The sequence below is a fragment of the Schistocerca piceifrons genome, chromosome 2 (assembly GCF_021461385.2).
Source record: "Schistocerca piceifrons isolate TAMUIC-IGC-003096 chromosome 2, iqSchPice1.1, whole genome shotgun sequence".
Lineage (NCBI taxonomy): Eukaryota > Metazoa > Arthropoda > Insecta > Orthoptera > Acrididae > Schistocerca > Schistocerca piceifrons.
In genome coordinates, this window is record NC_060139.1 from 448,304,107 (window position 1) to 448,330,188 (window position 26,082).

The window sequence follows — 26,082 nt, forward strand, 5'->3', positions numbered from 1 at the left end:
CGGTGCGCCGCAGCTTTCCATACAGTATCGAGCTGGTTCGAACATTAACGTGACATTTTACTCGCGCGGCGCGAGTGCAAGGGATGAGCAAGAAACTACGAACTAACTTCAACAATATGCTATGAGTTTGCTTGAAATTTGACAGTTTCGTTAAACACTGGAGGAAATACCATTAATTCCTACCATGGCATATAATTGAACAGACAATGCTGGTGTGTATGGATATACAGGATGTTCAAAAAAAGTGTGGACTACTTTGAGAAGTGGAAGTACTCATCGAAACAAGAAAAATAAGTCCAGTGAATATGGATCCGGAAACGCATACTTTCTGAAAAAACCCCAATAAAGATGGGTACGGAAATACATACCTTCTGCTATAAATACGCGATTACGGAGATGTTTAAGGTGGCGTCCATTCGTGACAATGCACCCCTCTACTCTCCGGCGTAAGGAATGAAGTATACCCGATTGTTGTTGTACCTGGTGGCAAGCACTGAAGATGCGACCCTGCAGTGTGTGCACATCGCTGATTGGCGTGGCGTAGACCAATTCCTTCAAGTGTCCCAATAACCTAATGTCTAGGGGACTGAGGTCTGGGTAACTAGCAGACCAAGGTGTGGGGCCACCCCGACCACCGCAGCGGTCCTCAAATGTCCTCGTCAGATGTTCGCACACGTTGTGACGGCAGCGTTCTGCTGCACTATCATGCATGATGACGTTTGGTTTGTGGGGCGCCCAACTGGGCGGTCATCAACGCCCATACAAAGTCCCAATTGTTACACAGTCAAATTTTTTCACAGTCCAATGTAGCCTCTGTCACAAATGATGATGATGAAATGATGAGGAATATACAGACACCCAGTCCCAGGGCAGAGAAAATCCCCAACCCGGCTGGGAATCGAACCCAGGACCCAGTGATTCAGAGGCAGCAACGCTAGCCACTAGACCACGAGCTGCGAATACCATCATCCATGAACCACATTTGTATTTGTAGCTGGAATGGCACAGCCTCCAGCAAGAAATGCCATACATTAATGAGAAAGTCCAGATACAGCGTCCTAGTTCACCTTTTTGGTAGCACACATGACGCTCTATAAATCTATCGCCAAATACGCCTGTCCATACGTTGATTGAGAATCAGTGTTGATACGATCTTTTCTGAACTGCATGGCGATTTACATTTGCCCACACATGCTGATTATGTAAATTTACTCTATCTCATCGGTAAGTAAAATCTTTGTTGACAACAGTGGATCTATGACATACTTCTGCAACAGCTGTTGACAGTCGCCGTCTGCCACGGTGGTCCTGTGGCCTTGGGGCTTGAACACGCTGTAGATGACGTGGGAACAGCAACTGTTCATGAAGTAGCCCCAAGATAAGAGAGTGAAACACGTCTTCTGCTGCTGCTAATGGTCGCACACTGGTCTCACGGGTTTCTTCCATTGAACGTACCACACGCTCCTCCATGTCAAGCGTGCGGACTGTGTGGGGACTTCCATTGTCAGTCTTCCGAGATGCAAGGGTACCTCCGTCCTTCAGACACTGGAAAAGTCTGACGAACAGCTTATTATTAGAGGGCACTCTGCGCTGTGGATAGTTTTCAGCATATAGTACACAGGCTCGCAGGCTACGTCCATTTGTTAAACCATAGCAGAATACCATAACCCCAATTCCCTTGTGGAGTAGCAGGTTTCCATTGCTAACAAGTGGTGGAAGAGAGAAATCTAAATGTACTGTACTATTTGTACGTACAAACGGCGAATTAACAGTAAACACATAAGTGAATCCGCTTTTGGAAGAGGGTGAAACACCATGATACGTATCCAGGGTTGACAGTAATGTATAATAAGGCACAAAAACACGGCGAAGACTAACGTAGCCTGCAACACGACATGAACCATACAACTGACTGCAGAACACCTAATGGTAGGTAGGGTACTCTACTTGCCGACACGTTTAACGGAGCGCCAATGCAACGACTGTGATAACACCCGCAACCAAGCGTCTCGCAGCACGTGTTTACCTCGGCAACTATACGTTTGTCGATCCATGTGTATTGGACTTATATGTCTTCTTTCGACGAGTAGTGCCACCTCTGAAAGTATTCGACACTTTTTTTGAACACACTGTGTAAGCATTTATGCTGATTTTCATGTAAAGTTAACAAAGACGAAAATGTCCTCCGAAAAATAATACTTGACTGAACCCAGCACAATATTTTATTTGTTTATAGGAGACGATACTGATTTACCAAGTAAGTTGCGAATGGAGAATTCAGTCGCTGTTCAAGGAATTAGAATAACGGGTAAAAACGTTACCATATTTTAATCACTTTGAAATCAAGACAGCAATATTCAGATGAAACAATGAAGAAAATTTATCGAGCACCAAAGACCGAGCAAACGAAACATATCGTAATAAACTGACTATATGAATTACAGCGACAAGACCCCTCTTGGGAGATAGTACCATCGGACGTCACTAGATCGCGGGACGAGCGAAACCTCGAGAGTTGAACAGAATGAAAGTTGCAGTCTTTTATTTATTTATTAGTTCCCTCTGTTGCGCGTGATCTGGACCCCAGAAAATATTTCAGTCCGTTTCGACAGTTATTTTTATTATTGACATCCACAGTGCAATAAAAAAGCCAAGTCAGGTCGTTCTGATAATGTACCAACAAAAGTTAGTAGATCGCAGGCGGATCAAAAGATCGAACAAAATTCGAGATTTCCCAAACAGTGACATAAACTGGTCGAAGAGTTAGAGTCGCTTTCAAACACTACCCTGTCTAATAATAAACACATTCACATTAAGCGCTAGTCTTTATTACTTTAATGAAATACTCACTTCATTGCCGATTCTGGTATTGCCAATTTTTTCCAAATGAAATTATTGCCTGAATACGTAAAGAATTAGAAATGACAAATTTTATACTTCCCAAAGAAAAGAGTAATATAAACTGTAACTCATTGACAAATAATGGTTATTGAAAGTGTATTAATACTATTTGTAAGATAATTCTAATTTATTGTTCCTCTCAACTGCATATTTTTAATTAGATTGCAACTTTCGATCACTCTGGGTGATCTTCAGATCTAAGTAGTTGCGGCTCCAAACCGCCTTGTCTACTCAGAACCTCTTACAGAGTACTGTGTGATTACCGTATATGTTTTAAGAAATTTTATATTGTGAGAGTACTCTGATATGTGGTGCTGAGTACACGAGACGGGTTTCTAACGCAACTATTTATATCTGAAGATGACCTAAAGTGATCGAAACATGTAATCTAATTAAATAATGCAACTGGGACGGAACAATAAATGAGAATTATCTCAAATATCAATACAGTTGAAACTTCCTGGCAGATTAAAACTGTGTGCCCGACCGAGACTCGAACTCGGGACCTTTGCCCGCGAAAGGCAAAGGTCCCGAGTTCGAGTCTCGGTCGGGCACACAGTTTTAATCTGCCAGGAAGTTTCATATCAGCGCACACTCCGCTGCAGAGTGAAAATCTCATTCTGGGATCAATACAGTTGCTGAATCTCTCAAAACGATTGTGTCGGCTATAGTGGATTACGATTTAATGAGAAAGAGATGGGACACTAAAATGAGGTTCTTTCTTTACGCATCTGCTTTGTGTCTTCGTTGAAACCAGTAGAAGTGCTACACTGTGAAATAAATCGTCATTAATAGTAATGTTAAGCCTAACAAGTTTATTCAGACGACAAAATTATTCCTTTATACCTTTCCGCTAATAATATCCTGCACTACTATAGATCACGGTCACAGAGGGAATGAGAACAAAGCCGGTATCTGCTCGCTAATGGTGGCCGTTGGCTAAATATGAATCTCTGACCGGCACGAAGATGATCCATTCCCAAAGCGGTATACGAAGTCCATTGCTACTTGTTCAATCTTAAACATAAACATTTTTAATTATTTCCCGAATCATGATGGTTAGCCGCGCGGGATTAGCCGAGTGGTCTAAGGCGCTGCAGTCATGGACTGTGCGCCTGGTCCCGGCGGAGGTTCGAGTCCTCCCTCGGGCATGGGTGTGTGTGTTTGTCCTTCGGGTAATTTAGGAGAAGTAGTGTGTAAGCTTAGGGACTGATGACCTTAGCAGTTAAGTCCCATAAGATTTCACACACATTTGAACATTTTTGAAAAATAGTTAAATACCTTTTATGAGGAAATATTTACATTCAACTACTCAGGTGGCCAAGACAGTAGAGTGATCGAAGATTCTGTTCCACTGCATCGTACAGATATTATTTTGTTTGGTTCAGTGCTTTAGTCGAGAGTTAACGTCAATTTTTTTTTGATTGTATGAAAGACATGCGTGGTTATATGCAGTGACACTCTAATTTCTTATCGGAAGTACAAATCTTGTTAAAAGTGTGTTTGACAGGATTGCAGGAACCGCAAGCTATTTCAACCTTACAATAAACAAGAGTCGGGAAAACATAGCTACAAGAATTTCCGAATCATCACTGCTTCGGTAAGATGCAGAAAAAATTATAATATATTTTTAGGAATATTACAGAACAGATGATCAGGGGACTGACACATAATCTCAAGGTGACGCACATTCTTTATTTTTACATTGTCACTGTTGTACGAAGACACGCTGTCCGCTACGCTACATTTTTTACCCCTTTTTTGTTTTACGACTTTTTCTTCTGGCAGTATATGGTCAATCTTGTTTCGCTTTGCTTGGTGCTTCGTTTATGCAACTGTATCACTACCGGTACTGTTTACTTTGAATGTCTGTATTTCTCGAATTATTAGTCGTCATGACATACTCTGTTAATACGATCGTTCGCAGACATGTTAGCTGAAGCTCATAAATTATGCTAGACGTACGTTTATGGTCGTCAGCGGGGCCCCCAACACTTTCATTTTCCCCTCCCCTCCACGACTGCGCAGCTACGGGCTAGTTTACTTTGAGCCCTCTCCACTTCATGGTTCACGTTGAAATACGTAGTTGGATGAATATAGAAATAAGCGTGCCATATTCACTCCACGACTTTCACAAAGTAGTTCTAGCAACGGAGGAAGTAAAATGTTTGCTAATGACCTCTTTCGGCTGGTTCTCAGCTGAAACATTTCGTGTTTTTGTGACCAACGTTCTTTGTTTAGGCGAAGTAACCTTCCATCTAATGTCGTTATTTTAAGTGCGAATTACTTAGTACTATGTACTTCCGACTTGATTTAGGTGATAAACAGAAACCTGACAATAGTTCTATAAATCTGATCATTTTGAAAAACGGAACAAGAGAATCAACAACTAGCTTAGAAGTACTTTGTGAAAAAAAAAGGCCGAGAATTAATAAACCACTGTTTGCAAGCTTTTTTCATTTAGAAAACAATTTTAAAATGTAGACTAAAATGATGCAAATTGTAATGCACATTACGGTGAATCACCTAGAAAGGAAAATCATCCCTCAGGTTTACAGGAATCAGACACTAGCTGTCAAAAGAAAAGACAGCGACGCAAAATTTTCAACAGTAAAGAAAGGTGTGTTCGGCATGGATCCAGCCTTTTCTCATTAATCTTCAGTATTACATTGAGAAAGCAAGAACCAGCATGAAGATGCATATGTTGAAGTAAAAACTAGACGTGCAAAACAAATTATAAATTCTTAAATTTGCAGATAATGTAGCAGTGTTAGTAAATCTGAAAATCGTTTTCAAAAGACCATAGAAGGCATGGACAAGCTTTCTCCAAAAAGCTGCAGCGTGAAAATAAATAAGAAAAAAACCGAACTCCTTGAATATAGTAAATTTCCAGTAGCAACAGACATGCTTCTGGATGGAGAGAATGTGAAGCAAGGTACAAGGTAGTCACCTAGGTATTTGAATGACAGAGGATGGTAGACCCTGCCAGGAGATTAAATTCACAACCATTCGACAATAACAACAAGCTACTAAACACCAGAAAACAACATGAAAAAACCTTTATTTGGAATGTTGTTCTATATGGTTCGGTGGCACGGGCAACAGGGGATCCAGAACAGAGAATAATACACTCCTGGAAATTGAAATAAGAACACCGTGAATTCATTGTCCCAGGAAGGGGAAACTTTATTGACACATTCCTGGGGTCAGATACATCACATGATCACACTGACAGAACCACAGGCACATAGACACAGGCAACAGAGCATGCACAATGTCGGCACTAGTACAGTGTATATCCACCTTTCGCAGCAATGCAGGCTGCTATTCTTCCATGGAGACGATCGTAGAGATGCTGGATGTAGTCCTGTGGAACGGCTTGCCATGCCATTTCCACCTGGCGCCTCAGTTGGACCAGCGTTCGTGCTGGACGTGCAGACCGCGTGAGACGACGCTTCATCCAGTCCCAAACATGCTCAATGGGGGACAGATCCGGAGATCTTGCTGGCCAGGGTAGTTGACTTACACCTTCTAGAGCACGTTGGGTGGCACGGGATACATGCGGACGTGCATTGTCTTGTTGGAACAGCAAGTTCCCTTGCCGGTCTAGGAATGGTAGAACGATGGGTTCGATGACGGTTTGGATGTACCGTGCACTATTCAGTGTCCCCTCGACGATCACCAGTGGTGTACGGCCAGTGTAGGAGATCGCTCCCCACACCATGATGCCGGGTGTTGGCCCTGTGTGCCTCGGTCGTATGCAGTCCTGATTGTGGCGCTCACCTGCACGGCGCCAAACACGCATACGACCATCATTGGCACCAAGGCAGAAGCGACTCTCATCGCTGAAGACGACACGTCTCCATTCGTCCCTCCATTCACGCCTGTCGCGACACCACTGGAGGCGGGCTGCACGATGTTGGGGCGTGAGCGGAAGACGGCCTAACGGTGTGCGGGACCGTAGCCCAGCTTCATGGAGACGGTTGAGAATGGTCCTCGCCGATACCCCAGGAGCAACAGTGTCCCTAATTTGCTGGGAAGTGGCGGTGCGGTCCCCTACGGCACTGCGTAGGATCCTACGGTCTTGGCGTGCATCCGTGTGTCGCTGCGGTCCGGTCCCAGGTCGACGGGCACGTGCACCTTCCGCCGACCACTGGCGACAACATCGATGTACTGTGGAGACCTCACGCCTCATGTGTTGAGCAATTCGGCGGTACGTCCACCCGGCCTCCCGCATGCCCACTATACGCCCTCGCTCAAAGTCCGTCAACTGCACATACGGTTCACGTCCACGCTGTCGCGGCATGCTACCAGTGTTAAAGACTGCGATGGAGCTCCGTATGCTACGGCAAACTGGCTGACACTGACGGCGGCGGTGCACAAATGCTGCGCAGCTAGCGCCATTCGACGGCCAACACCGCGGTTCCTGGTGTGTCCGCTGTGCCGTGCGTGTGATCATTGCTTGTACAGCCCTCTCGCAGTGTCCGGAGCAAGTATGGTGGGTCTGACACACCGGTGTCAATGTGTTCTTTTTTCCATTTCCAGGAGTGTACAAGATTTCGAGGCATGATATTGGAGAAGAGACCTAAGGATTTCGTGGACAAATGACCAATGAATGTATCTTCAAGAACATGAGAGAGAAAAGTTCGTTGTGAAGGAGTATCAAGGGACATCGCCACTTTATTGTGATATTACTAGAAAGCAGAATGAACGAGGAAGACAAAACGTGAGTACGTCAGACAGATAAACAGGGGCTGGGCCAGTAATATCCACCTGCGCGATGGAACACCGTACAAGTTGCAGTCGTAGGAAAGGAGACTCTACAGACCACCTACTTGAAGGACGTCACAGTTACAAGGTGCAATATGAGGTTTTACGTAACACCCGCAAAGGGAGGAAGATGAACTACCTTGAAATAATGGAAATTAATAAACATGTGTCCACTTGCACGCATTGAGTACTGAACGGTGACACGCAGTTCCTTCATTCGCCACTTCTAACTGCACGTGCTATTAATAATTCCATCCTGACCAATTTTTAGATTTACCCTCCTACTCATATACCCCATTTTCCCTTTGATTCAGTTACTGTTGTTTCGCTTGCCCTACTAAAATTCTACTATGTATAATTACAGTTGTCTTACATACCTGCTTAGTCCCACTTGTAATATTCTATTTGTTTGTAATAATGGACCCGTTAAAGATAAAACTCTTATTCAGTCACCCTCTTGGAACTTGTCATCAAAGTTTATATATTGTTCAACTTGCGTATTTCCTCAGAATAGGTGTTGTAATTTGCCATGTAATTCATTATTTAATGTTCCGCATATTTTACCTAATCTAAATAGTTTTACTGAAGTAATTTCTGTCCTTTTAGTCCTAAATCGAACAACAACAGTCGTCGACTTTGAGAACCAATTGTGACACTCATCGCTCCCTATGCACCTAATTTAAAATCTTTCATTCAGCAAAAAATTCATAGCCACACATATTTATCTTTGAACCTGACGATGGCGTAACAGCTGGAAACAGGTTTGTAAAATAATAATGTAGAATATTACACTAATGTCGCGTGATTTTTCATTCATTATGTGTGAAATCTTTTAGGTAGAACCTACGGAACGATCAGTTAACATAAAGCAAAATAAAAGAAGGTCTGAAATTGACAACATATTCATAACTTGCAAAAGTTGGGAAAAATAGTGAACGAGGGACACTACTGACTATTCGACGGGTAGAGAACGAAGGAAGAAGCTAGAAAAGTCATATAATTTCTCTATTCCTTTCGGCGTTATTTGTACATCTGATCTTCTGCACCCACCAGAAAGTCACAGAGTATGGAAATTATAATAAACCACATTTGCTGTTTAAGACTTTCCCGACGTAGTAAGTGCTTCAATGGTTCACGGGCGTCACGTCGGATAATGTCGTGGAAGCTGCACGGTATTTCGACGAGACAGCTGTTCGTCATCTTCAGGTGCTTACTGACGCTCTTCTAGTGAGTCAACGTATTTATTGGCGACCCATTGCAGCAACACCTCAGTAAGCGCCTGAAGATGACGAGCAGCTGTCTCGTCGAAATACTGTGCAGCTTCCACAACATTATCCGACGCGACGGCCGTGAACCATTGAATCAGCTATATTAAACCAGTTCGTGGATGAGCAGTTAATCTTTATGAGCTGAGCCCACTACAACGGGAAACTCGCTGAAATAAAAAAAAAAAAAAAAAAAAAAACACGAGGCTTCAGAGTGCACGTGAACGAAGAGGACTTACTCGCTGTCCAAGTGATACGCGCACGGTGGGCCGAGACCGCAGCAGTCCATCATTGCATAAGCGTCTGGCCTGGTGCGAGGTGGCCCGTTTCGGTGTTATGCAGCGTTTGCCGTGAACAATGTAATCTCTGGAGGAAGTGGTGCCGGGCCGACAATGGGCAGTAAGTAAGGCGTGCTGCGCCGTGCGATCCTATCGATAGCTCGCGAGCTGACGCGGCGCCGGCCGCTGTTTCCCTCGATAGCGCAGCCAACCGGAATGCGCAGCGGAGCCATCTTAATGGCCACCCGGATACCATCGGCGAAAGTTATTTTTCGGAGAAACTCCGACATGCTCGTACGCGTTCAGAAGAGCAGTGGTGGCTCTTTTTTATGTTTGGCTCTCGATGCTGTATTCCTACTCTATGAAATGTCTGACAAAATGCAACAGTCCGAGCAAAAATGGTCAAACTGAACTGGCAATAAGTATGTTCTGGGCAAAAAGTGAAGTATAATATCTGCCGGATCCGGCCCGCGCTTGGCTTCAATTCGTCCGGCGGAAGAATTTCGTGGGAAAGAGAGCGAGAGAGGGCGAGGCGATCGCATTTTCCTCCGACTGTGAGGCATTTTTGGATATTCGCGTCTGTTGCTCGCATTTCTCCACTTTTGCTTCCGTATAATACAGCTAATAATATTAAGTTCAAGCTGTGTAGACTTTAAAATTTTTTAAAATGAAGAAAGATATCATGGCCCAGAATGAGATTTTCTCTCTGCAACGGAGAGTGCGCTGATAAAAACTTCCAGGCAGATTAAAAATGTGCGTCAGTGTAGGAAGTTTCATATGACAATTTATTTAGTGTTACGGAAAAACCCATGCCTATACGATCAGTCATCAAAAGTCTTTTTTGACAAATATTTTAAAAATGTTTGTTAACAGTTTTTTTCGTACATTAAAACACAAAATTTTAAACATTCTGATGAGGTGTCTGTGGCCAACAATCGCAAAGTTACTTCTAACTGCGTGTCGACTCTGACTGCTTGTCTGAATGCCGTCTTTTGTTGTTCAGGTCCTTCTCTTATTAACATTAGTAAATAATTCTTATCCATTGTTGACGTGTTAAAACGTCACAACAGTCGAAATTCAAGGTAATTTATAATGAATTACTGCAACCATTCCTTCTGTAGGGGTTTATTTTTACGCGATGACATTTCAGGACAATTGGCAACCCATCTTCAGATGTTTACATTTATTTAAGTGCCGTGAACATTGTTGCACAATTCTACAATGGTACTTTTTAAGACAGCAATCGTAAAACTGCAAGGAAAGAAACGATGTTCACGATACGTGAATAAATGTACTCGTAAACGTCTGAAGACGGGTTGAATATAAAATGAAAGTACGTAAAGAACAGCATGATTAATGGCATAATTTGCTATCGTGGCATGTCGGGAAAGGGGTGCCATTCACACCATTCATATCGATGTGTTTGCCCATAAACATGAATCACGGGCACAATAGTTTTGACTTTGTGGACTAGGAGCGCTGCTGTCGCATCACGTGATGAGCCGGCCCGCGAGCCTGCCTATATTCTTTTCAGTTTGTGCGTTTGTAGCCCATTGACAACGTGCACCCGTATAAGACGCTGTGATCAATGACGTTTAGCAAGGTACTCGGCTCCAAAGATCCCCTGCTGTTCACAATGTTTGCTCGCAAAGTGGTTGAGTTGGACCTGCATTCGCTGACTGTTCCTGCCGCGTTCAGAACCGACTGTCATTGAATTCTTCCTGCTGGCTGCATCTTTTTACGACCTCTGTTTTGATGCCGTGTCACACGGCTGCGAGCGGCACATTGTCTATTGTAGACATTTGGCAGTTCGCGTTTGTAGCAGTTCCTGGTAGGAGAAAGTGCTCAAAGATCGTCCACCGCGAGGTATATAAGAGCAATAGCAAACATTTTGAGTCTCTTAAATGTGTAAGCACATTCCATCCTCAATAATGTTGTAAGCTTTCTATGTAATTTATCTAGATATGTGAATTACTGAATATTCTTTTTCCAGGAACTTTCTCCTCGGGTAACGTGATCTTTAAATATTGTATTCAAATACTCAGCAAAAATTACTCTTGGTTGGCCCTGTATTGCGTATGTGAACAGTGTCACCAAATAAAATTTTACTCTTCGTTAAATGCTGAATTTGAAATAATGAAAATGGAGCTAACTAAATACCAAAAGAAATAAATTATGCGCTCAGTGAAAACTAACTAACTGAAACTCAATACTGAAGTATGTTATGAAAGTTACGTAACATGAAGGCAATGACTTTAAGTATCCACAAAATAAAACACTGCTCATCACAGTAGAAAATAATTATTTAAGATAACCAGCACTGTTCACTGTAAATTAATCTGTTTACTTAGCGCAACATCTGGAAATTCTGACTACGTACCGTTTGAAGGCAAAGTGAGATCTGCCCTGAAAGAGAAGTAACTTACCCAATGCTCAGCGTACTATTTTGTGTCTGGTGTACTGACGTTCTCGACAGTAAACTGAAATTAGCAGTTGCAGCAACTAATGAAAAATAATCTACTTTGAATTTTTCTGTGCTTGTCAGAAACGATCTGTGGCTGCGTGTGGCGTACAGTACATTGCGAGGTTTATTAAGAATGATGGAGGAGGGTTTTACTTCAAAGAAAATCGTTCTTGAAATTCCTGTATTAAACTTTGCTTTTTATCAAAAAGACTGTACAACATAAGAAGACTAACAACTACGAAATTTTCTCATTCCTAAAATTACATGGAGATGAAAACTTGTTGATAAACCTATTGTACTGATTGTGTTGATAGAGAAGATGGAGAATATTCGCGCGGAAATGGAACATTAACCACAGTCACACATAATGAAATAGATCTTTGGAATCAGCAATTAAATATTTCGTTAACCTGCTAGATATTTCATCTTTGATACATTGGCAGTGATGATTCGGTCATCGACTCGCCTTGAAAACGATTGCATGGTTATCAGCGGAAATATCGGAAGATGAAATATTGCTGTGCCGATGTAAGTCTGAATATGATGAAATATTCTACACGCCGGTAAAACTTTAAGTATGACAATTAAATTCTGTTTTCACAAACTAATAGATTCTGCAAGAAGTGAAATTATCCTTTCGGTTCGCAAGTATTAAAATAGCGAAAAACATATTCTGTAGGTCCATTTTCTTTAAACTAGCTTATGTAACTTCTCTCATATAATGAACAAAAACCTACTTTAGACCTTTTACGATCGTTGTTAAGTTCTTTCTTTTGTTATTTTCCCCACTCAGTGATACGGAGGCTAAAATTGTTTGGGTTTGGGAAAGAAACCTGTTCACGCAGTATGAATTGGATTAATCAAAGCCTATACACACATTCGATACAGCGGAATAATTTTTATATACTCGGCATGCATTTACAGCACTAATTGCTGTTTTCTGCCTGAAGGCGGTGACATCGTGCGCTGAGTTGGGTGACGTCGTTTACCTGGTTCATTCAGCCCCCTGGTGTATATGTGTGACACGTAGTGGTTTTTGGGACCTGATCTCTACAACCTAATACATAGTGCTATAGGGCGCATTATGTCTTCTTCTTATGCAGTATACACAGTAATGTCGTTCAGCCTAGGTTTGTCCATCCGGCGGCACTCCTCCTGGTCGGAACCTCTGGTACGACTGTGTCCGCGCTGGTCTGGCTTGATCTCAAACCAAGCTCTCCATCCTTTCGTCTGGTCCCTTTGTCTCCAACGTTTCATTACCGAACATTAGACCATCGCCGCTACAAATCGGTAGTATTCGCGGATCAGTCATGTAATCCAAGTCAGGTAAGTTCCAGTATTCGTTAAAAAGTCTCGTTTACGCAGTTGATTATACATTACAATTCATATAAAGCAAATACATCGAAAAATATACAGGATTGTCAGTCTGAAAAGCTTTAAAGGGTGTTGCAGGGTAGGTTGTGCTGATATATAATTGTTGAGGAAGAAGTACGATAGGTTGGGCCGTTTCCGAGTTCATTAACATCGAAGTTAGCCAGTGAGACCGATGCGAGCGTAAATCCAAGCGACCCGCTAGAGACGGTGTCACCAACGTGTCCTTCCTTTGGTTTCCCAAAACCGTAGAAGAGAGCGGAACAAAAATTGGACATGGGACGGTAATAAAGATGGAACCCGAGGTAAAGGCTGAGAGGTTTCATGCGCTATCATCTAGGCAGTGGAACAACTGACGCTTACTGTAGCTGGCAGGACGCTTGAAATTGCGCGTACAACAGCCTGATTGGCCAACTTCAATGCTAATTTACTCGGAAACGGCAAAACGTTTTGAATTTTTTTCTTAAGAATTATTTCTCGGGAGAACCTACCCTGGAACACTCTTACAAGCTTATCAGACTGTTTCTGACAACCCTGTATGAGAGTATAGCTTGTGAAACAATATTGCACTCTGATTCACCAACTTCTGGGAAACTTCGTTCACACTGTGGTTATGGGTACGTCCAGACGTAATAGCTCCTTTCTGCTGTTACGCCACGTCCCCAGGTCAACTCATCTTACTGTGATGGTGTCATACAAACGACAGAAACATGCACAACATTTCATTGCCATCACCGTCATGAGCGGTGGAGAGTCACATGAGGGCCTGGTAATAAATAAACCAGCTGCCGCGGTGCAAACCAGCGTGTTCCTTAAAGTGGATGGCTAACATTTTTCCTGGCGTGATGCTCGAGTTTGTTGGTGGTGCTCTGCCCGCAGGTTCCGGCTGTGGCACTTCGGCGAGTGGCGGGAGGTGCTGGTGGACGACCGGCTGCCCACGTTCCGCGGCCGGCTGGTCTTCATGCACTCCTCCAACCCCACCGAGTTCTGGGCCGCGCTGCTCGAGAAGGCCTACGCCAAGTGAGTCTCCCGCAGGGCGCCTCTGCCTTACCGTATTCATATTGTACAAAGTGACACAAATAACTTTTACAACTGATCTCGATGTTACTTTAACCGTGCTGGATCTTGTTGAACTCCAACATCCAACCATCTACGAATGGTTTCAAGACGTTACGACGTGTTTCGGCCCATAACGCCCATCTTCAGAAGGGTACACCTGTTTTACTACAGTGTCAGAATCGTTATCTGCTTCTCTACTGTTGGAGAATATTTAAGCAGTTAACACCAATCTATCTGTTTTCAGTCGCGCCCACATTCTATATTGTGCAAGTCATCCTTACTGCATATGAAGTGGCGCTACCTACTTAAATATTCTTGCGCCGTACAGCAGCAGAGGGAATACTACTGAAGGTTCTGGTACTGTTATAAAACAAATAATATGTGAAACTGTGAGTGTTGTGACTGACAGTTTTCTATTTTTCACAAACACAACTTTTATTGAAGTAAATTCACAAGGTTGATGAATAGACATGCAAACGAAAGGTAACAATAACGAAAAAAAGTCTCCTAATTCAGGCAAACAAAAGTTCACTTCTAATTTTCCACAAAGGTTCGTGCTAACAAACTCACATTCTAGTAACAGTCCAATTCCGGACGAAGACGTAATCTTCTACAGTCCCAGTACACGAGGTCGGCATCTGGAGTGAACTGATCTTTGGGCCTGGTTCTAGCGCCTAAATAGCTGTCTCCAGCCAATAAGGTTTTGGCGTAGTGATACTTCCTGCAGGTCGTGGCTCGAGCTCCCCCTGCAGAAAGTAGTGCTCGCAATGTCTGTTTCCCTTATCTTCTATGTAAATAGCCGGTGTTTACCATGGCGCATTTGGGTACGCCTTGGGCATAGACAACCTTGTTTTCTGTGGTGTTATCTGGGTTGCCGGCCGTCAGGGGCTACCTTGACTCGAGTATAAAAGTGAGCTTTACAGTTACAGTTCCGGGGACGCACTGCCGAAATCGAAGATACATCAGCCACATTATTCCCAGAGAATGTTTGTCCCTGCAGACTAGACATAAAAAAAGATAAATGTAATATTGATAAACAGATGGACAGTCCATGGTAGGTCCCAGAATTAGCATCGCTTATTGAAGGCTGTAATCCCTACATAGTATTTGGTACAGAAAGTTGGTTGAAACCGGAAGAGAATAGTAACGAAATCTCAAATTCGGTAGTTATCTTAAAGACAGGTTAGACGCCAATGGTGGCGGCGTATTTACTGCCGCATAGAACGCAATAACATCTAGCGAGGTTGTCACGATTCCAAACTTGATTTAATTTGAGTCAAGTTAATAATCAAATAAGTCATAAATCGTAATCGGATGCTTTTATAGACCACCTGCGTCAGCATCTGTAGTGGCATAGCGCTTCAGAGAGAACGTACACATTATCGTGAATAAGTTTCCTGATCATGCTATCGTAATACGGAGTGACTTCAACTTGGTATGGACAGGGAGAGTCGCGCTATCAAAACTGGTACCAGAGTCAGCAATTCATGTGACAGTATTCTGAATGTCATGGACGAAAATTACTTCGAAGACATCGACAACTCGTTAAGGTAACATCTTAGACCTCATAGCAACAAACAATCCTCAACTTGTCGAATTAGTTAACGTAGAGGAGGGTATCAGTGATAATAAGGCCGTGATAGTAGTTATGACTAATGATATTGCAAGGAATTTCAAGGAAGATAGGAAAATATTATTGTTTAGCCAGAGTAACAAGATACGAAATGCAGATTAGCTGAACTGTCAACAACAAATATCGAGTGTTGGGAAGCAAAAATGGGGACATTTAAAAGCATTATTCATTATGCCTTAGACGAGTTTGTTACGAGCAGGGTCTTAAGAGACGGGAGAGATCCAATGTGGTTTAACAGTTAGAAAACTGTTGCGAATCAAAGAGAGCTTCATCACAGATTAAAGAGAAGTCAAAATCCAGCTGAAAATCAAGAGCTCGACGAAGCGAAAATGAACGTAAGAAGTAATAAGAGAAGCGTTTAATGACTTTGAAAGTAAATTTTTTGTCAACCTTTCCAGCTAAAAACCCAACAAGTTTTAACCTTACATAAAATCAGTAAGCGATTCGAAATGCTCTCTTCAGTCATCATAATGGAATCGTAACGAAAATAACAGAGAGAAGATCAAAATACTGAGTTCGGTCTTCTGAAACTATTTCACGTCGGAGGTTAATAACATGGTCCATCATGTCAGTTATCGTACGATTTTCGAAATGGAATATAATGAGATAGCTGATCGCGGACGAATGCAGGTGATTGTAAACCTAAATCACGTATGTCAGTCAGTTGTAGGATTGTGAAACATATTTTATATTCATGTTTACGACATTCTTGGGGAACGAAAAATCAACATGGCTTCCGTAAGCAGAGATCTTACGGAACTCAGGTCGCTCTCTTCCTCCATGCGATACACAGAGCTGTAGACAACGTCTTCCTTGACTTCAGGAAGGCATTAGACATCGTCCCGCACTGCTGTGTAGTGACAAAAATACGAGCTCATCGAGTAGCGTAGCAGATTTGCAACTGGATTCAAGACTTCCTAACAGACAGAACTCAACACGCCGCTGTTGAAGAAAGAAAATCGACAGATCTAAAGGTGATTTTCGGAGTGCCGCAAGGAAGTATGATAGAGCCGTTACAGTTTACAGTATATTTATAAATGATCTAGTAGAAAACGTCAGATACTCTTTAAGGCTGTTCGCAGATGATGCGGTTGTCTGTAACAAAGTAGCAAAGCTAGATGAAAGTAACGATCTGTAGAATGACCTCCAGAGAATTGACGAATGGTGCAGGCTCTGGCAATTGACCCCGAATGTAAATAAATGTAACATATTGCGCATACGTAGGAAAATAAATACACTGCTGTACAACTACACCACCGATGAGAAACTGCTCGAAACAATATCTACCGTCAAATATCTATAAGCAACCAACCGGAGCAACCTAAACTGGAGTGATTACATAAAACAAACAGTAGGAAAAATAAGATGCCAGACTGAGATTCTTAGGAAGAATCTTAAGAAAATGTAATTCATCCACCAACGAAGTGGCTTACAAGGCGCTTGTTCAACCGATTCTTGAGTATTGTTTATCAATTTGGGAACTTTACCAGGTAGGAGTGATAGAAGACCCAAGGAAGAGCGACTCGTTTTGTGGCGGGATCGTTTAGTCGGCGCGAGGGCGTTACAGAGATGATCAGCAAACTCCAGTGGCAGACGCTACAATAGAGGTTTTATGTATCACAGAAAGGTTTACTATTGCAATTTCGAGAGAGTACTTTCAGGGAAGAGTCGAACAACATATTACTTCCTCTCACTTACGTCATGCGAAATGAACTCAACGAGAAAATTCGAGATATTAGAGTTAATATAGAGGCTTAGCGTCGGCCGCTGTGGCGAGTGGTGCTAGGCGCTTCAGTCCGGAACCGCGCTGCTACTACTGTCGCAGGTTCGAATCCAACTTCGGGCATGGATCTGTGTGATGTCCTTAGGTTAATCAGGTTTAAGTAGTTCTAAGTCTAGGAGACTGATGACCTCAGATGTTAAGTCCCATAGTGCTTAGAGCCATTTGAACCATTTTTTAGGCTTACCGACAGTTATTCTTCTTACGCGTCATTTGTGAATGGAATAGGGAAGGGGGGATCAGTTAGTGGTATCAGAAGTACCCTCTGCCACACACCGTCAGATGGGGAGTGCTGATGTAGACGTAGATGTTCAAATACTGTGAAATATTCATGAAGGTAAAATGAGAGAAATTAGAGCGGATACAGACTCACGGACGCCAGACGGCGGTTATAAGAACAGGACACTAGTGGGAAACAGTGTCTGAGAAGGGATTGAAACTGGGTTGTAACCTATCCCCTACGTTACACACTCAGCAGATCGATCAAGCAGGAACGGAACCAAGGAGAAATCTGGGAGGGAATTAGCGTTCTAGTCGTAGGAAAAGAGATAAAGACTTTGATGTTCGTCGATAACATCGTAATTCTGTCAGAGGTGGCAAAGGACTTGGAAGAGAAGTTGAATGGAATGGATAGTGTTCTGAAAAGAGATCATAAGATGAAAGTCAATAAAAGTAAAACAACGGTAATGAAATGTACTCGAATGAAATCAGGTTATGCTGAACGAATTAGATTAGGAACTGAGACAATAAAAGTAGTTGAGAAGTTTCGTTACCTGACAGCAAAATAACTGATGATGGTGGGAATAGACAGGGTATAACCCAAAAAACAGACTGGCAATGTTACGAAAAGTATTCCTAAAAAGAGGAATTTTCGAACACAAAAGGTAAATTTAAATCTTCTCCTTCCGCCTCCTCCTCTCAACAATGAGTAGTGTTTCGGCAACTGTTGTGGCTTCATATGATTTACTACTATCTTTTCTTTGGTCTTCCCACACTACTTCTTCCGACTGGCTTGTATCTACTTTCTGCTCTTGGTAGTCTTCTTTCACTCACACGTTCTAGATGGTCTTTACACTTTTCTTAGGCTAATGTTTGCAACTCTCCTCTTATCTATTTATTTCTAAATCGATCTTGTCTAGAACATCCTTTTACAGACCGTAGAAATTTCATTTCCGCTTTTTGTACGTGGCTTTTATATCCCTCTCTCATTATCCATGACTCACTTCCACAAAGCAGCTTCGAGACAGCAATTACGTTATAGAAACTGAGCTGCTTGTTGTTGCTGATTTTGTTTTTTCAATGTTCTTCTTGTGGTGCCGGATTTTACGTGAAAAAACACGTACTTTATGAGTTTACGCACCCCACTTATATGTTTCAGACATCTGCGAATCTGTTCAAATTGTCTAAGAAGGCAGACAAATACGTGTAGTCAATGGTCGTTCTAATGTTTTGTGAAAACTTTATCCGCTGCCACGACACAAGCAACATGGTTCGAAAGACAATAAAAAAACCTATAACGAATCAGTCGTCTCCCGAGTCAAAAAAAATCCACATCGGTTGTCAAGCTGTAGTAGTTTAATATCAAAATTGTGGTAGAGTAAAACGTTGGGAACCAAAATGAAAAATACCCCTGTCACAGCACAAAATATATGCCCTGGAAAGTGTTAGGGATGTACGAGTTAAAGAAGCGATCTAGCTCTTTGAATTATCTGGCTGCTTCAAAGACATTTAAAACATTGTGACATATTCAAACGTTTTTACGATTTAAACCTACTTCCTCAGCACAATGAGCTCTCTTAGTTGTAGGTATTGGCACACCTGCATCTTTCGATTTATAGGCTGATCCTGTGCCCAAAATACAAAAGATTTGCCAGTTTTGGTAGACAATATATAATATCATATGGCTGAAGACCGCAATGTAATAGCTAAAAAAGTTTTTCTGGGGGGATAAAACTTCTGGGGGTGGATTTGATCCTGGTTGGGAGGCGGAGGTATGACATCATTTATCATGTTACTTTATTGGACACGATGCACTGTATTAGATGGAATGGTTTTATACTAGCAAGTACAAAAGTGCAATTGTCAAGATGTTTCGATTTAAATATCTCTGAAACTGGCAGATAAGTGGAATGGCTGTTTCCTTTTTTAAATCGCTAACTCTGCCCTGGATATATTTGCCTTTTTTGTGCTATGATACGAACATTTTTCATTCTGGTATTCCTAAATCGTATCCAAGGTAGATAAAGTTGGAGACTTGTTCGATGACTTGGTTATTGATGATGATTTTGGCTCTTAGGGGTTTCTTCCTATGAAAACCGTCACCTTTATTTTGTGACGAACACAGCTTCAACTTACATAATGCTCTTTGCAAGCCACCTTCTGTTTTATCTATAAGCAGCAGGTCGTCAGCAAATATCAGTGTATTAATAAATTCGCTTTTTCTTAGATTAATACCTTGTGCTGGAAGTGTACTTTGCCATATACGAGTGGTGTCGTCCAAATACATATCAAACAGTGTCAGAGAAAGGCTACATTCTTGTCTTACTCCTTGACTTATAATTAATACTTGCCGCTCTCTTTCATTTTGCAGAACTGTCTGTGTGTTCAAATACAGGATCTCTATTGCTGATATAAGACGTTTAGGATATCCCTGTTTTTATAAAATTTTCCATATTGCCTTCCTATCTACCTTGTCGAATGTCTGTTTAAGTTTGAAAAGCGCAATACGTGTCGGAAGGTTCTATCGTCTCCTCTCCAATATTCTATGTATAGTGGTATATCATCTCTCAACACACGCTGTTTGATCAAAAGTACCCGGAAACCCCCCAAAACATACGTTTTTCATATCAGGTGCATTGTGCTGCCACCTACTGCTAGGTACTCCATTTCAGCGACCTCAGTAGTCATTAGACATCGTGAGAGAGCAGAATGGGGCGCTCCGCGGAACTCACGGATTCGAACATGATCAGGTGATTGGGTGTTACTTGTGTCATACGTCTGTACGCGATATTTCCTAAATATCCCTAGCTCCACTGTTTTCGGTGTGATAGTGAAGAGGAAACGTGAAGGGACACGTATAGTACAAAAGCGTACAGGCTGACCTCGTCTGTTGACTGACACAGAAATCCGACAGTTGAAGAGGGTCGTCATGTGTAATAGGCAGACGTCTATCTAGACCATCACACAGGAATTCCAGACTGCAGCAGGATCCACTGCAAGTACTATGAAAGTTAGGGGGGGAGGTGAGAAAACTTGAATTTCATGGTCCAGCGGCTACTCATATGCCACACATCACGCCGGTAAATGCCAAACGATGCCTCGCTCGGTGTAAGGAGCGTAAACATTGGACGATTGAACGGTGGAAAAACACTGTGTGGAGTGACGAATCACGGTATACAACGTGGCGATCCGATGTCAGAGTTAGGTATGGCGAGTGCCCGGTGAATGTCATCTGCCAGCGTGTGTAGTTCCAACAGTAATATTCGGAGGCGGTGGTATTACGGAGTGGTCGTGTTTTCCGTGGAGGCAGCTACACTAGCATCCCTTGTTGTTTTGCTTGGCACTATCACAGCACAGGCCTACATTGATGTTTTAAGCACCTTACTGCTTCCCAATGTTGAGCAATTCGGGGATGGTGACTGCATCTTTCAACACGATCGAGCACTTGTTCATAATACACAGCCTGTGGCGGAGTGGTTACACGACAATAACATCCCTGTAATGGGCTGGCCTACACAGAGTCCTGACCTGAGTCCTACAGAGTACCTTTGAGACGTTTTGGAACGCCGACTTCGTGCCCGGCCTCACCGACCGACATCGATACCTCTCCTGAGTGCAGCACTCCGTGAAGAATGGGCTGACATTCCCCAAGAAACCTTCCAGTACCTAACTGAACGTATGCCTGCGAGAGTGGAAGCTGACATCAAGGCTGAGGATGGGCCAACACCATACTGGATTCCAGCATTACCGATGGAGGGCACCACGAATTTGTAAGTCATTTTCAGCCAGGTGTCCGGATACTTTTGATCACATAGAGTATCTCCAATCCCTAAACCTATTTTGGACATAAGATAACTTGACCTCTGCTACGGGTTTCTAAAGAATATTAATTGCCTTACCAAACATGTCATATCCCGTTTCAAGATACACATTCCTCCGTAAATTTCGGGTTGGTCTGTCTCCTTTTTAGAAGGTTGATACTATGTTTGGTACCCTGCATTGCTCAGGCATTCTATTTCCAATCCAGCAAATCTTAATCAAACGCAGCAAGCGGTATTTCACTAGCATCCCTCCATCTTTTAACAATTCCGCAGTAATTCCTTCTAAAGCGGCGGCTTTCTATTTTGCTTTCGTTAATGCTTCTTCGAACTCTTGCATAGGTACGGCTTCTCTTCTTCTTTAACCTGATTGTCGCTGCACCAAATACTACTATAGTATTTCAGTCCATCCTGAATTTCTTTTATATCCATAGTATGTCTTTCTGATTTCCTCAGATTTCTCAACAATATTTAAGGGAAGTCCTTACCCCACATAATTTTCTATTTAGGTGACAAACGTATTCCAGCTTTTCCATGTGAATTCCTTATTACTGTTTTAGACGTTTGTTTCGTTGTTGTCTGTGTTTTTCTCTTGATTATTCTGAGTCGCTTTGTATTAAGTTCAAGGGGAATCTTTGTTTTCCTCTTAATGCACCTTTTATTTCTTATTCCCTATCTTTAGACATTTTTTATTTTTGTTTATTCTATTTTTCCCGAATTCCCGAATTCTTATTATGCATTGTTTAATGTTGTTCCAGTCCATATCTGTGTTTTCTGCTGTTAGTGTTTCTAACTATGTAATAGTCTGTTAGTGATCTGAGTTCTCTGCCACTCCAAGTACACATCTGTATTTCTTTTTTTCGGAAAAATGGATTTGAGATCTTTAATTTGTTATTGCTACAGAATTCTGCAAGTCTTATTCCGTTGTTTTGAAGGTTTGCTTCTCCAAACTTTTATCGGATTTTTGTTGTTGCCATATTCCCTAGTTTTGCATTCAAATGTCCTGCCAGAATTAAATAGTCTGCTTTATTCGTTTGGTCTGTTTCTGCCTGCTTTGTATGGCAGAACTCCTCTGAATCTTCCTCTCTTCCTTCATCTGGTGCACGTCGTCCAATAAAGACGAGGTATCCCCTTTTAATCATAAACCGAGCACTGGTTATTCTCTCATTTACATTTCTGTAGGATGCGAGGGTCTTTTTCCACTTCTTGTCTATTAATATTCCAGTTTCAGCACAGACTCTATATTCCTGTGCTACGCCACTATATATCAGCATGTACTCAGTCTACATTTTGGTGCCTAGCCGCGCGGGGTAGCCGTGCAGTCTAGGGCGTTTTGCCACGGTTCGCGCGGCTCCCCCCCTCCCCCCCCCCCCCCCCCCCCTGAGGTTCAATTCCTCCCTCGGGCACGGGTGCGTGTGTTGTCCTTAGCATAAGTTAGTTAGTTTAAGCTAGATTAAGTAGTACGTAATCCTAGGGATCGACGACCTCAGAAGTTTGGTCCCGTTGTCCATACCACAAATATCCAAATTTTGGCGCCTTTTATTTCTTTCGTAGTGTCACTAATCACTGCCATGTTTATGTTTTTAGTTTTTAACCGTATTTCAAACTCAAGTTCGTTCTTAGTGAGAACTCTTACAATCCATCCAATAACCTTCAATGTATCTGTTCTGCCAAATCGTTTATCTTTTCCTTTTCTCGGCCGTTTCCATTGGATCCGCCCGGCTTCTTCCTACAAAACTTATGAGTGTTTTACGTAGGTGAGGTACCAGACCATCGTACAGTTCCCAAACTGGAGGACAAGGGTTTTAATTTTAGGGTCTATTTTCCTTAGACAGGCTGCCTTCTCCATGGCTTATGAGCTCAGTCTACTCACGCAGGCTTCGATTCGGCCTTTGTGGCAGCGTTGGTCTTAATTTGGCCCATCCGCCGCCACATTACTTGTATACCCTCCTGTAAAAAGACATATTGTCTTTGGTTCTGTTGTTATCCCACTTCCTGGGTGACCTTTTCCGCTAGCTGAAGGTCTCCTGCTACGCCGAAACTGGGGTTGGGATTGTCGTCTGCTCCTCTACTCCCTCAAACGGAAAAAAGAGAGTAAATTTGAAAGACATTCTCAGGCCTCAAAACCTAATACCTTCGGCGTCGTAAATATCAGAAACTGCCCAAGAGAGACCAATAGGAAAGATAAAAGAAGCAGACCGGTGTAAGCAATGTCAGACTTAGCTACGGACTTCGTGGACGCCACCCACTTTTCCCCTAGGAGGAGTATTGTTTGTCTGCCCCCTTATCAATTAAAGGTTATGTAATCTTTTATGAAGGTACACTCCTGGAAATGGAAAAAAGAACACATTGACATCGGTGTGTCAGACCCACCATACTTGCTCCGGACACTGCGAGAGGGCTGTACAAGCAATGATCATACGCACGGCACAGCGGACACACCAGGAACCGCGGTGTTGGCCGTCGAATGGCGCTAGCTGCGCAGCATTTGTGCACCGCCGCCGTCAGTGTCAGCCAGTTTGCCGTGGTATACGGAGCTCCATCGCTGTCTTTAACACTGGTAGCATGCCGCGACAGCGTGGACGTGAACCGTATGTGCAGTTGACGGACTTTGAGCGAGGGCGTATAGTGGGCATGCGGGAGGCCGGGTGGACGTACCGCGGAATTGCTCAACACGTGGGGCGTGAGGTCTCCACAGTACATCGATGGCGGAAGGTGCACGTGCCCGTCGACCTGGGACCGGACCGCAGCGACGCACGGATGCACGCCAAGACCGTAGGATCCTACGCAGTGCCGTAGGAGACCGCACCGCAACTTCCCAGCAAATTAGGGACAAAGTTGCTCCTGGGGTATCGGCGAGGACCATTCGCAACCGTCTCCATGAAGCTGGGCTACGGTCCCGCACACCGTTAGGCCGTCTTCCGCTCACGCCCCAACATCGTGCAGCCCGCCTCCAGTGGTGTCGCGACAGGCGTGAATGGAGGGACGAATGGAGACGTGTCGTCTTCAGCGATGAGAGTCGCTTCTGCCTTGGTGCCAATGATGGTCGTATGCGTGTTTGGCGCCATGCAGTTGAGCGCCACAATCAGGACTGCATACGACCGAGGCACACAGGGCCAACACCCGGCATCATGGTGTGGGGAGCGATCTTCTACACTGGCCGTACACCACTGGTGATCGTCGAGGGGACACTGAATAGTGCACGGTACATCCAAACCGTCATCGAACCCATCGTTCTACCATTCCTAGACCGGCAAGGGAACTTGCTGTTCCAACAGGACAATGCACGTCCGCATGTATCCCGTGCCACCCAACGTGCTCTAGAAGGTGTAAGTCAACTACCGTGGCCAGCAAGATCTCCGGATCTGTCCCCCATTGAGCATGTTTGGGACTAGATGAAGCGTCGTCTCACGCGGTCTGCACGTCCAGCACGAACGCTGGTCCAACTGAGGCGCCAGGTGGAAATGGCATGGCAAGCCGTTCCACAGGACTACATCCAGCATCTCTACGATCGTCTCCATGGGAGAATAGCAGCCTGCATTGCTAGTGCCGACATTGTGCATGCTCTGTTGCCTGTGTCTATGTGCTTGTGGTTCTGTCAGTGTGATCATGTGATGTATCTGACCCCAGGAATGTGTCAATAAAGTTTCCCCTTCCTGGGACAATGAATTCACGGTGTTCTTATTTCAATTTCCAGGAGTGTATTTGTCTGGAGTGTAGCCTCGTACGGAAGTGAAACATGAATAATAAGCAGTTCAGACAAAAAGACAACAGTAGCTTTTGAAATGTGTTGCTACAGAAGAATGTTGATTAAAAAGGTAGATAGAGTAATGTGGAGGTACGGAATCGCACCAAGCAAAAAAGAAATGTGTGGCTTAACCTGACTGAAAAACGTTAGTTGTTAGGACACACCCTGAGATATGAAAGAATTTCTGTTTTTTAATGTAGGGGTAAGGGATTGTAGAGAGAGACCAAGGGACAAATACAGTAAGCGACTTCAAATGGATATAGGTTGTAGAAGTCATTCGGAGACGAAGAGACTTGCAGAGGGTTGAATAGGTTCGAGAGCTGCATGCAACCAGTCTTCGAACTGAATACCGCAACAGCAACAACAACAACCACGACGACAAAAGCCTACCGACACTCGTTCTTCCCGCTCACTGTCTGGGAACTGGACACGAGAAGGGAAAATTGTAGTGGTAGCACAAGTAACCCTCAGTCACACATCACAAGGGTCCTTGCCATGTATAGATGCTGATGTACAGTAATACTGGGTGTCCAATAACCTTCATATGAACGTGATTGTGCCCTGTTCCAAATGGTTTCTGAGACAGAACACATTTAGTGTATGAGTGCGTGCTGAAAAGTAATCCCTCCGAATTTTTATGTGAAAACTCTTAAAGCTTTTCAAGTAAAACAAAGTTTATTGAACTCTAAATATTTACGCTGCATGTCTACATTATTATTTCTCAAATATTCATGCTGGCGATGAACACATTTCTCCCAATAAAAGACCAGTCTGTT

General features: G+C 43.2%; 1 protein-coding gene across 1 annotated transcript in view; it reads left to right on the forward strand.

The window, feature by feature from the left end:
• LOC124775467 (calpain-1 catalytic subunit-like) overlaps positions 1 to 26,082 on the forward strand; it is a 152,878-nt gene that overhangs the window by 39,867 nt on the left and 86,929 nt on the right. Inside the window, exon 3 of the mRNA XM_047250299.1 lies at positions 13,929 to 14,069. Within this exon, the coding sequence (XP_047106255.1) occupies positions 13,929 to 14,069 (141 nt within the window). The remainder of the gene's footprint in view (positions 1 to 13,928; positions 14,070 to 26,082) is intronic.